This window comes from Cricetulus griseus, chromosome 2, assembly GCF_003668045.3.
Source record: "Cricetulus griseus strain 17A/GY chromosome 2, alternate assembly CriGri-PICRH-1.0, whole genome shotgun sequence".
Lineage (NCBI taxonomy): Eukaryota > Metazoa > Chordata > Mammalia > Rodentia > Cricetidae > Cricetulus > Cricetulus griseus.
In genome coordinates, this window is record NC_048595.1 from 72,851,582 (window position 1) to 72,865,715 (window position 14,134).

The 14,134-nt window shown below is 37.8% G+C and overlaps 1 protein-coding gene across 1 annotated transcript in view; it reads right to left on the reverse strand.

Annotated features, from left to right (window-relative positions):
• The window catches only part of Frmd3 (FERM domain containing 3), a 145,832-nt gene that overhangs the window by 82,025 nt on the left and 49,673 nt on the right, over positions 1-14,134 (reverse strand). Inside the window, exon 2 of the mRNA XM_027400230.2 lies at positions 2,864-2,968. Coding sequence (XP_027256031.1) covers positions 2,864-2,968 — 105 coding nt within the window. The remainder of the gene's footprint in view (positions 1-2,863; positions 2,969-14,134) is intronic.

The following is a 14,134-nucleotide window of genomic DNA, read 5'->3' on the forward strand; positions in this document are numbered from 1 at the left end:
GTGTAGATTTGGAGAAGAGGGTGGAGGGTACTGTAGTCAGACTTTCCTTTGGTTCACCAGCTCACAAATAATGATACAGAGACTATTAATTATGAAAGCTTGGCCTTAGCTTAGGCTTTTTACCAACTAGTTCTTGTAACTTAAATTAACCCATTTTTTCTTTGTGTGTGTGTGTGTGTGTGTGTGTGTTTGTGTACCATGATTAATATTGTGCTTTCCTTTATTTTTATTTTTCCCAAGTTTATTTTTTATTTCATTTTACATTCCAACCACAGTTCTCCCTCCCACTACCCCTCACCTCCTTCCACCCTCCCTCACCTCTCCCCTAGCCTATTCCCCATCTACTCCTCACGGGTAAGGGCTCCCAAGAAGAGTCAACATAGTTTGGTACAATAGGTTGAGGCATGGCCGGGCCCCTCTCCATGCATTAAGACTGAGCATGGCATCCTACCATTGGGAATGGGCTCCAACAAGCTAGCTCATATACCAGGTTTGAATCATGGTCCTACTGCTAGGGGCCCCTCAGATAGTCCAAGCTTTACAACTGTCTCTCATATATGGAAGGCCTAGTTCAGTCCTCTGGAGTTTCCACAGTTGTAGGTCTAGAGTCCGTGAGTTTCAACGAGCTTGGTTCAGCTGTCTCTGTAGATTTCTCCATTATGATCTTGACCTCCCTTGCACATATGTTCCCTCCTCCCTCTCTTCACCTGAATTCCTGGAATTCAGCCTGGTTTTTGGTTGTGGATCTCTGAATCTGGTTCCATCAATTGCTGGATGAGAGCTCTATGATGATAGTTTGGGTATTCATCAATCTGTTTACAAGTGTAGGCCAGTTCAGGCATCCTCTCCACTATTGCTAGGAGTCTTAGTTGGGGTGCTCCTTTTGGATTCTTGGGGGTTATCCTAGCACCAGTTAACCCATATATTTTAGTCTACATTCTGTCACATGGCTCAGTTACCTCTCCTCTGTCCTCTGTGTCTTACATTCTACTTCTTCAGTGTCTCACTGGCAAATCTCTTGTGTGTCTAGATTCATCCTGAGGTCTTCTCTTTCTCCAGAAGCCCTGCCTATTCTTTCCTACTTAGCTATTGGACATTCAGCTCTTTATTAAACCAAACACAATGACACATCTTTACATAGTATAAACAAATATCCCAAATAGAGGGAGATCTATTACAATGAACATATGAAACATAATAATATAAATTAGTTATGAAATTCATCTACTTGCACAAAAATTTATTCCTTTTTGAATAAATTATTTCTCCTCATTACCTGAGAAAAATGGTAGATTTAATATGGTGGCTTTAAAATATTATTCCACAATGCCTTACCATCAATGAGACTGAGGCAGGAGGATTACAGTGAGTTTGAGGACAGCCTGGTCTACAAAGTGAGTTTCAGTGCAGTCAGGACTGTTACACAGATAAACCCTGTCTTAACCACTAAAAAAAAAAAAAAAACTAAAAATAAACAACTAGTTTTGGGGGAGACGATCTGGTTGGAGACATAAGAAAATAAAAACAGTGGCAGATACTGAATAGCTGTGGGGTGAGAGAAAAGAGAGAAGGCTGGAGGGAGATAGGAGAAAATGAAATCACTGACCTGAATGCACATCTCCTTGGTAGATCTATTGCTTTGTCTCTCTGGTTCTACCCAGGTTATACTCTATGTTGATTTTTTTTTTACTCATCGAATTCCTCACTCAGGGACTACATCTCCCTCCTGTGTAACATTTTCTCGATTCTCTTCTGAGAGATGTGTGTAGGGCATCTATGTTTAGAATTGCAATCTGCAATGCAGATTGTTCTCTTCATCCCGATGAAGAAGACAATCTTTATGTCTTTTACTAATTTTAATATGAAATCTATCTTTTTCAGGTACCAGAACAACAACTGATTCTTCCTTTCTAGTTCCATTTCCTTGATATACCTTTTTCATCCTTCTATCTGAAATTTGGGATTATTTTTGATAGTGATATACATGTATTAGAAACAAGTAGATTAATCCTATTTTTAAATAAAATACAATTACATCACTACCCATCTTCCCTTTACTCCCTCCATACCCTTCCCATGTTTCTTGTCTCCTCAATCTCTGTCAAACTGATAGCTTTTTTGATTATACACACACACGCACACACACACACACACAATCCCTGCACTATTCTAATGCCTCCTGTAGCTATTTGTCATCTCCCACTATGTCCCCAGTTTTTGGCAGTCAAGCCCCTGTTCATGCAATGCCACTGTGTGTGAAGGGAAGCAGTTCGTGGATTCCAATGCCTCTGTAAAACCGTGTGTTGTTGATGAGCAACATGCAAGCTTCTCTTTCCTGCTTCCACATAGAGACTCACCATCTCACCTGATAGTCTCTTGAAAATAGTGTGAAATGAAAAAAAAATTTTTAAAAAATATATATTTCATTGTTATTGACTGTATTGGACAAGCAATACTTATATCAGACTTCAAACATTTCCATCACTTCATAAGGAAACCCCTCTCTGCCAAATCCATCCCCCACCTCTGCCAATAGGTTCTTACGGCACATGCAAGTGTGTAATCTTCACAATTAGATTATATGCAAATACTCTGAGGAGGTTTGCAAAGTCTAAATTAAAAGAGCATAGGAGCATTTCTACGTCTCTTCATGTGAAACCAGCTTTCTGAAGGGCCTTATTATCTTCCTGTTCCTTCCAGTCAGGCAGCCTTCCAGTCACACATCCATCAGCTATTTTATTTCTCGTGCAAATAATTTATGAAGACAAAGGTACCATAAGGGTTCTTGAAACGATCCCACAGTGCCTGACATTCTGGACCTCCCTCCTAACCTCATAGTTTGGAGGTCAATATTGGCTCTTACCCTTTGCTTCTCTGGGTCCACATAGCGGATTCCAAAGTAGTCCTTCTCCAGCAAGCTGTAGTAGTTGCAGATGTGTTCAATAAGAAACTGCCCTTTCGTCTCCCTCTAGAAAAGAAGTGCATTTAAGTTACAGCCAGAGCTCATACCCATTCCAATTCCATTCCCAGAATGGGTTTACAGCAATGGATTTGGTCACTGTGGACATGGGCATAAGGGTTTCCAATATTTTTTAATTACAACCTCAGCAAGCAAGAGATTTTACTAGGTGAGCAGATTAGTGATTTTCTGGTGGTTGTGACCAAGTAAGTGACAAGAAGCAACGTAAAGTAGGAAAGCCTTATTTTTATTCATGGTCCTGTAGGATACAGTCCATTCTAGCAGGAAAGGCATGGTAATGAACTTGAGACTGCTTGTGCACATCCAGGCAGATAGGGAAATAGAAGGAAAAAAAAAAGCCCAGCTTGGAAAAACAAAAGCAAAGATCCAAAGGGCAAGACCAACTCAAACTCAAACCACAGAAGTCCACTTCCTCCAGTGAAGCCCCAAACACTAAAGGTTTCACAAACTCTATAAATAGCACCATCATCTGGGAAGAAAACATTTAAACACATCAGCCTACAGGGGGCATTTGACATTCAAACCACTAGAGTGAGACCTCTGTGTGTGTGTGTGTGTGTGTCTCTCTCTCCCTCTCCCTCCCTCCCTCTCTCCCCCCCCTCTCTCTCTCTCTCTCTCACACACACACACAAACACATGTACACTTTCAATCACAAGAAAACCCAAAAATGGAATCAGTGGGATACACAGCAATATCTTGCATTGGTGTTCTGTTTTTTTTTTATTACAGGTGATTTAATTTTCTTCACAATATTTATAGCTGAGAAAACATTTCATATTCAGTACCATGTGGGGACCCACAATATACAAAGCTACAGTGGCTCTGACTCCTTGCTCTACATGGTTTCTATTATTCACTCACTCAGTTTTATGAGAAAACTGAGCCAAGAAATACTTCAGTGACTTGCCTAATATAACACAACTTGCATGGACCAAGGTATGATCTCAGTCACAGAACCTGGATGTGGAATGTGGCTCTTTGCCCAAACCTATTGTCATTCTGGAATATTTTGAGATGTGCAGTGAAAGGCATTGGAATAACCTGACTCTCATTAGCAATGTGTGAAATTCAGTTTGAGAACCATGAGAAACCAAAAGGGAAGAACATACTTTAATAATGTTGCTGAAGGGATCGGAGAGATGCCTCAGTGATAAAGATTGTCTGCTGCTCTGGCAAAGGACCTAGAATTGGCTCCTAGTACCTAAACAGTAGCTTACTTCTCTCTGTAACTCCAGTTGCAGGCAATCCACTGCCCTCCTCTCGTCTCCTTTGGCAGCAGGCACACAGACAAACAGGCAGACAGACAGACAGACAGACAATACACACATCATAAATATAAAATAAAACAAAAAATCTTTGTTTTTTTTTAGTTGCTGACATTTATGGACTACTTTAGGGATGCTTTGTGATCTACAAATAGAAATTTTAAAATTTGAGAGATTGATGGGACATTGTTCTAAGACATTAAAAACTGTTTTAGGCCAAATGTGGTGACACATGCTATCTTAGTTACTGTTGTATTGTTGTGCAGGGACACAATGACCAAGGCAACTTACAAAAGAAGGCATAATAGGAAACTTGCTTACAGAGGGTGAGTACATGACCATCATGGCAGGGAGCAGTCAGCAAACAACCAGGAAGCAGTAGCTGAGAGATTACATCTTATCCACAAGTTATAGGCAGAGAGAGAGACTTGACATGGCATGGGCTTTTGACACCATGAGAGCCTTTGGGGTCCAGCCCATAGACTCTCTTCAGGGCTCAGACAGGATGCTACAGCAAGCAAAAGGAACTTGTTTCTTCTTAGAGTATCTGAGGGTAAACAAAACCTTTCATACACCATGATGTTATGAGCAAAGTCTCTTTATTCTTTTGTTTCTATTTTAATTCTCCTGTCCTATTAATTCCTCCCAGATCTTTTTTTTTTCCAGGAGGCTTGAATGATAATAAGGAAATTGTAAGAGTTGCATCTCATTGGAGAAAAGCACATTCTTCTGGGTGAGCAATAAGGGCTTTACTATGGCAATGCAGAGTTTCAAGGTTTCAGGAGTAAGATTGTGACCAGAGGGCAGAAGGCACGTGCCCAATAATATAAGCTTTGAGGCATAGATCTTTTTATCAGGTAGACTTGGCAATCAATAATTGGCATGCTTTTCTTAGGGTGTTTTGTGTAGTAACCTTGGCTAGACACCTGTGACTCCAACCTTGTGCAAAACTGAAAAGCTAGTCTAATTTGAACTTGCTCTGAGGTTAAAATGAGTTAATTTCATGCAGTTAGCCTTAGATAGAGCAGAAATTTGTTATTTTTTGATATTAGTCTGAGTAAAAGAAACAAAGTAGTTTTTGGTGTTTACAGTCCTCGTGGGACAAATCCATCTAGTGATTAAAATATGTCCTTGTATTTTTCTAAATATCAAAATTATACAACTAAATGGAAAGTCATCTTTCTGAACACTCACAGATAATATATGTGTCAATAAGATTGAGATGTAATCATGAGACTACATATACACATCACATGAGATACACACTACAATGCAGGTATTGGGAAAACACCAAATTGTTTTAGCAAAAGTAAGCAACAGTTTCCAGAGTCTATGGTTCTGCAGGCCTTGCCTGTACAGGATTAACCTCTACCTGAGAATAATTTTTCTGGTGGGTTGACATCTGAATTATCATTTGCTATAAGCTACAATTGCTTTATGGCCCTCAGTAGCTCATGATAATCACTCCTGACATGAAACCTCAAAACCTACCTCAGTGACATCCCTCCTTCAACAATGTCATGGCTCCTAATCCTTCCCCAAACAGTTCCAACAACTAGGGACCAAATATTCAAATGTATTAGTCTGTGAGTCCCATGTTCACTCCAAACTCCACACATGTCTTTAGTCATACAAGATGATCTTTGTTAGTTCAAGGTAAGCCTGGTCTACATATTGAGTTCCAGGCCAGTCAGGCTGTCAAAAAGAGACATCTCTCTCCAGGATTTAGCTGGATTAATCCTCCTATTCCTCTCATCCAAATACCCTAGCCATCCCACGTTCCCAGAGTCAGCTCAGTTTTTGCATTCAGTGCCCCAGCCTTTTGCTAATATGCCTGCCTGTGCAACAACTAACCTCTAGGCTTTTGCTAGGACCTATCCTTTTACCCTGCCTGCCCTAAATCACAGGCCCCTCCAACACCACTTTCAATCTCTCCACTAAACTCCTCCTACACACCCTTCTCCAGGAGTTATATCAGTGTATCCTTCTGATTCCTCCTTCCAAACATACTTCTAAGCTCCCCCATAGATAGCTAGGGTCATGCATACTATGCCCCAGACTAGTAAGGCCACCCTTGACTAGACTGTAAGCAAACTTTAGGCTTCTGCCAGGACCCACCCTGGCTGCTGCTGACCAAGAGACGCCCTTCTACAACACAGCCACCTTGCCATACAGCTTGATGCTGCTCTAGGATCTAGCCAGGTGATTCCTTGTGTTCCTCCCCAGCACACATCTTTCCCCAAATCCCATATCTATCCCTACACTCCGGTTTTGGACTAGAATGCACGTTCTACATATTTTCCCAATTACCTATGTCCTTCTTCATTCCAGCTAAGGTATATTTAACCATTTGGCCCAACTCAATGTGCACAAACTAAGAATACTAAATGGACAAGACCAGAAATGAAAGCCCCATGACATATTACAGCTTAAACACTGTACAGAAAAAAGAAAGTTATATTGAACGATGCAAAATAAGCAACACAAGTAACACATTTTTTTCCCTCAGAAAAAAACCCACCAGAATAACATCTGATTCCTCAGTGAAAACTAAGAGCCTAGTGCACTGAATTCTAAGTCCTAAAACACCATTATGGCCAACTTAGACTAGGCAGCAAAACCATTCCATGAAGTTGAAGGAGAAAGGAAAACTTTCTGTGCGATGGCTAGGCACGGGCCCAACACCAGCCTGGCCCCTGGGCATCAACATGGTTCCGAGTGGCTACCTAGACCCCAGGTATCACCAGAGCCCTCAGTGGCAATTGGAGCCATGGACACCACACTTCCATTTTCTCTTTGTTTTGTTTGTTTTTGCTCTTTCTTTTTAATTTGTTTTTTGTGGGGGGAGAGATTGCAAGGACACAGGGAAGATACAAGGGGACAGGTAGATAAGTGGGATTGGAATTAATAAAAGCAAAAGAAAACAATATATATGATTTTAGTAGTAGTGATGCTGTATCCAAAGTAAATAATACTTTTTACAAATAAGGAAAATTTACTGTGAATTTCCTATTTAATTAAAAAATATTAAATAAAATATATTAAAAATTTAAAAATATTCTAAGTGAATTTATATTAAACAAAAACAAATTAAGAAAATGCAGCAAGATATATTTTGGCTGGAGAAAGGGGTGAGTATTGCCAAGAAACAGTGTAAAGAAATACAAAGGCATAATTACCAAAAACTCAAAGTATGTATGAAAATACATACAACAACACAATAACTACAATTTATACACATATTTTAACAACATTAAATATCAATAGCCTCTGTTCTCCAATGAAAGGACACAGGCTGGCTCAACTGATCAACAAATTTCCTCTCTGTATTGACTATATTTAAAAATAAGGACCATCATGGAGGTAAAGGATAGACAAATGTCTCCTAATCAAATGGGACAAGAAATCAATGAGGAATCACTGTACTAATATTTGACAAAGAAGAGATCAAACTAAGATTAATCAGAATAAATAAAGAAACCCATGTTATTTTAACCCAGGAAATATCTATGAAGATGGCATTAGTATCCCAAACACATATTCACCAAACTCTAGGGCACCCAATTTCATAAAATATGTACTAGTGAATTTAAAGACACAGATTAACAACAACCATTAATAGTAGTTGATTTCAGTACACAACTTTCTCCAAATGACAGGTCATGTGGAAAAATTAAACATAGAAATCTTAGAATTAAATGACATCTTACATCAAATAGACTTAAAAGAAAGCTACTGAATCTTCTACCCAAGTTTGTGGAAGCTGCTCTAAAATAGACTACATATTGGGTCACAAAATGAATATTTAAAAATTAAAAAAACAAAATAACTGTGTATGTTATCTGACCATAAGGTAATAAAGCTTAAAATGGGCAGCAAACAAATATTTTGTAAATACATGCTTCATGAAATTAAATAATTCAGTGTTGAATGATGAACAGTTCAAAGAAGAAATCAAGAAATAAAAATTTTCCTAGAACTAAATGAAAATGAAAACACTACACAACAAACTCCCCAGGAGCACAAAAAAAGCAGTCCTAAGCAGGATGTTTATAACACTGAGTGTCTATGTTGAAAAAAAATCAGAAACAGCAACGAATAAATGACTTAATTATGTAATTCAAGACTTTGGAAAAGTAAAAGCAAAAAATTTGAACCAAATTGATACTTAAATAATAAAAAATTAGTAGAAATTAATGAAATATGGACAAAGTAAGGAAAGAAACAAATCTAAGAGCTGTTTCTTTAAAATCAACAGACCTTAGGTGAACTAACTAACAGAAAAAAAGAGAGGACTCAAATTAACAGAATGAGAATTGAGCAGGGAAACATTACAATAGACAAAAAAGAAGTTCAGAATATTATAATGGAATACTTTATAAACCTGTACTGTATTAAGCTGAAAAACAACAAAAAAATGATGAATCTCTAAATTCAGTCAAACCACCAATTAAACTAAGAAGTTCATAACCTTAACAGACTTACTTATAACTAATGAGGGTATTGAAATAGCAATTCAAAAAAAAAAAAAAAAAAAAAAAAAAAAAAAAAAAGGCCCGGCCCAGATAGTTTCATAGAAGAATTCTACCTGACTTTCAAAGAATATCTACAGCCAATTCTATGGAGAAGGAAAAAGAGAGTGAGAGAGACAGAGACACAGAGACACACACAGAGAGAGACAGAGAGACAGACACAGAGAGAGAGCACTCCCAAAAATCTTCCATGAAGGCAGTAACATTGTAATACAAAAAACCAAACATAGATTATTCAATAACGTATTTGCAAACTAAATATAGACATAAATAAAAATCAATTACTATAATCAGTTGGCTTTATTCCCTAAATTCAGGAATAGGTTAACATGAACCACATCAGTAACCTACCTAAATGGATTTAAAGAGATGCAGGGAAAAGCCTTTGAGAGAATCCAACATGCTTTCATGTTAAAAGTCCTTGAGAAAGGACTAGAGTTAACATACTTCAACACAATAAAGACAATATATGTAAAATCAATAGCCAACAGCAACATAAATGGAGGGAAACTTGAAGCAATCCCACTGGAATCAGGAAATGATTTAATGATATATTGAACAACATAACCCTGACCCCAAAATATTTTAAATGAAGCTTCCCATTTGACCTTTCATTGCCCACCCCGACTTCCAAAAACAATAGACCATCTAACAAACAACCCAGGCTTCAGAAGGCCTCATTTGATTGTTAGATAAGGGTTGTTCACGGGACTATCAAAACAATACAGGCTACTGCTGTTGTCCCTGGTTGGTCCCAGAATTGGAAGTTCCTCCTGCTGAAGACATCATGTACTTCTGACACAAAGCCCAGAAGACACTGAAAGGGAACTAATCTAAATGCCTTTTCCCTGATGACTACCTTTCATGGTACCAAAAGGTGTAATCTTCCACAGAAGGAAAGCTTCCAATGGTCCTACCCTACCTCAAAACAAAAGGCAGTACGGCACAATAACCCTAAGGGAGCTGTAGTGGCATTCACACCTTGGCAGTAACCAACAACTCCCTAATTTAGGCCCACCTCTATAATAAGGAACTATGCCTGGTACTGGAAACTTGCCAATTACCAAGGGCTACTGAAGACATTGGTCTTGGAGGAGAACCTACAATTGCCACTATACTAAACTGACATAACTTCTAACTACATTCTAAATATTTGTCCTTATATACACAAATAAGTGTAGTTCTCACTCCTCATCATGGCAACTTTTCTTTGCAATAGAAAGAGACCATGACATAAAATTATAACTAATCTAAATTCAGAGTTATAGAGTGCAGTAAAACTGATACATCTACAACAATTCCTGCACACAAGTGTCAGGGATCACTGTGGAAGATGTTCTTGAAAGATAGTATGAGCCAAAGGAACAAGGAGTTAGTTATGTCAGAAGCTATACCCATGAAGTCTTACCAACATGACTTTGTAAATATGGCTTGAACAAAGACATCACCAATAGACATGCTAATATGAATGTCTGGAAGCCCAAGAGGCCTATATAATGACATTTAACAAAATGCTATTACTAGCAGCTGAGGAAGTTATGGTTAATAAGCCAGCCAGTGGCCCGAGTTTACTAAAAATATTCTAGGCTATGTAAGGTGGTGCTATGATCTGAAGCCTCTATTTTCCTGAAACCAGGCCCCGGGTGCTTGCATGAGTTGTGAGGTTTTATTTCTTTCTAAGAACTCAAAGTTAATTATCAAAATAATTTTTTTCATAAAATTTGATAATTGCTTTATAAATCTGCTGACTAGAATGACAAATTCTTCCTTAGGATAGATGAAGTCAATGTCCAAGATATTCTAAAATCCTTGACTTTAAAGAAGTTAAACTTGATCTACTAACTGAGTATAACGGAAGCTCATCATTTATGACTGATTGCAAGATCTCTGCAAGTGATTCTGGAATAAGCAGCTACATCTTATCACACATGAGATAAATTTTAAAAAGCTATGTGGGTCAAGGATTCTTCATAAGGAATCAAAAGGACCTTGTTTTTGCATAAAATACTTGGATGTCTTTTTTCTCCTAAGGAAGAGTCTGGTTTGTTGGTATCTACAATTTCTACATTTTTGTTTATAGGTCATATTCTATCCCTAAAGTGTTCTATGAATTTTTAAATAACTTACAAAAAACTCTTAAACTATTTTTAGTAAATGAACACAGTAACCAGTATATAGCCCTCAGCAATACTTCCTTAAGACTATTCAAGACCCTTAAGATAAAACAACTTCTGCAAGCATTGCAATGGCTAGAATATGTAAATGTGATTATAGTAGGTACAGTTTCTATAAAAGCAGATCAGACCAATAGAAATGGAGGTCCCTAAAGAATTTGATATTTTTATATATGTTGTAGAAAGTAAAATAAAAACAAGCAAGTATTCTGTGTTAAATATCTTTAAGAAATCCTTTTTTTGCCGGGCGTTGGTGGTACACGCCTTTAATCCCAGCACTCAGGAGGCAGAGGCAGGAGGATCTCTGTGAGTTCGAGGCCAGCCGGTCTCCAGAGCGAGTGCCAGGATAGGCTCCAAAGCTACACAGAGAAACCCTGTCTCGAAAAAAACAAACAAACAAAAAAAGAAATCCTTTTATAAAGGTTTCTCATAGACTATGTTGTAATATGAACTGCTTGTTAGTCTTCAAGAGGATTAGTGCAGAAATTCATTTCTAATGTGTTTTCTATCGGGATTGCTTTAGAACAGATGGGGGAAAAACAAATGTAGAACCCATTCCAGAGTGTGTTCACTTCAATGCAAAGTGGCACCACATTTGGTTTCACGTGGGGACTTCTTTAATTCAGAGACTTCAGACAAGATCGGGCACATTCAGGGTGGTATGGCCATAGACAAATTCAGAGACTTCAAATGTGAGTGGATTAGGTGCTTTCTCCATATTCTCTACATGTTTGGTAGGAAAACTGTCTGTCTGTGTGTGCAGATGCCTAACCTTCTGCAAAGACCACATCTTGTGTGAGGGTCTTCTCCCATGAATTGAAACATGATGGTCCATTTTATATGGCAGGTTACTTGGCATATTTTGGGTATCTTAAAAGAAAAATTTAAGTGAGACAAAATTTCATCTGTATGGTGGAAAAACACCATTTCAACAGTCCTTTTAAAAATAAAATGACAACGTGTTTGAGCAGAGAATGCAGGGAATTTTTTTAATGAAAGGCCTCATTCTGTTACCCTTGCAGCAGAATGCTAAACAGGATTCTTTTCAGCAGGCCAAAGATGGAAAACAGCATGCCAGTGGACATCCATGTTTATACAGCAATCAGCTCTGTGAACAACAATATGGAATGGGGTATCTCACTTGCCTTGGAATTGTGGCCAGTGAATTAGCTCTCTTCTCTAGTCCATTCTAACCAGGCAACAATATTCCAGTTGGATTCCTTTGGAAATCATTTTGAGAGGAGAAAAGCATCATTTAGTTTCTCCGACTTTTTATTTACCTGGTTTATTTGGTAAATTATTCTCTATTTTATGGGAATTTTAAAAGATGATTGCTGACATGGTGGGCACACCTATAATTGCAGTGGTTGAAAGGCAGAGGTCTAGGCAGGAGGATTGAAAGTTCTAAGCCAGCCTGGGCTACATAGTGAAACCTGAGAACTACATGAATAGACAACATTAGTCCTGATTCAAAAAGCAAACACTAATAACAATAATAATAGTTACAGGTTTCAAGACTGACAACAAGTAGATATTCAGTAAATAAAAACTATAATCAAGTGGTTGGGCAAATGCCTGTAATCCTCGGACTCCTAGGTCCTAGGCACATGGATTATGGATTCAAAACCAGCCTGGGGAACACAATGAGATCCTGTCTCAAAACAAGTGAAATAAACAACTATAGAATAATATACCATGAAGACATTTTACTTATGATGTCACAGTCCTTGCCTAAAGCTGTCACATGGTCTAGAGTAAGCAGGATTTTCTTATTAAACACAGATTGACTACAGAACTAGTTATTCTCTCATTTGATAGGTTTTACTTATTTATGCCTCAAAGTACCTGATTTTTATGAGCACCAACTAGGCTACTTTTTGAAAATTCTTATCACCTTATCACTCCAAACAAGACAAGACAAAAAACAAAAACAAAACCAGAATGAGCCACTGCATTCATATCTTGTTTCTACTATTTCCCAACTGTGTGGCCCTCAGCCATCTTTAAGTGAAGAAATCTCCTTGGGGCTGCGTTTTTCCTCTGTAAATGGGTAGCAAATTATAATAATTTCCAGGTCTACACCTAACAGGTTATTTTAAGGCTCATTCACATATGTGTTAAACACTGTCATGCACTGGATAGCTAATAGAGAAAAACAGCAAAGGAAATGTAGTAAACAGTTATTTGTAAAACCATGGGCCTTAAAACCCAGTGGGGTGAATTTGGGAACCACCTAAGAAATGGCAAAGCACAGTGATAAGTCATTATTACTAACATTAAGAATAAACTAAAATACAATTTAATATTTCCAGTGTCGTGGGTCATTTTAGATTCAACAAAGTTGTATAGAGAAGTATTCACCTCCTAGTATTGCCCTTTATGAGGGAGGGAAGTAACAGGAAAAGGGTTCAGTTCTTCCAGCAACAGTCAGTTGCCAATATTTTAATTACGTAGATCAATGGCAAAATAAAACAACAGTATATTTGTGATTTTAAAAAATGCAAATATATATAAATGTATATATATATAAATATATATATATATATATATATATATATATATATATCAGCAGAAACCTTTTTCCCATGAAAAATCATAAAAACTTTAATTTTCAATTCCTAAGGCTCTAATCCAAGGCATTTTGCTCTTTTAAATATTGGTTAAAGTCGAAAATGGGACATCACTTAAAAGGATGATTCTATGGCTAAAATCAAAAACACCAATGACAGTTTATGCTGGAGAGGATGTGGAGAAAGGGGAACACTCCTCCACTGCTGGTAGGAGTGCCAACTTGTACAGCCACTTTGGAAATTCAGTATGGAGATTCCTCAAGAAAATGGGCATCAGTCTACCACAAGATCCAGCAATTCCACTCTTAGGCATATACCCAAAAGAAGCACATTCATACAACAAGGACATCTGTTCATTGGTGTTCATAGCAGCACTATTTGTAATAGCCAGAACCTAGAAGCAACCTAGATGCCCCTCAACTGAAGAATGGATAGAGAAAATGTGGTATATTTACACAATCAAATACTACTCAGCAGGAAAAAAAAATGGAATCTTGAAATTCGCAGGCAAATGGATGGCAATAGAAGAAACCAACCTGAGTAAGGTAATCCAGTCACAAAAAGACAAACATGGTATGTACTCACTCATATATGGATTTTACACATAGAGCA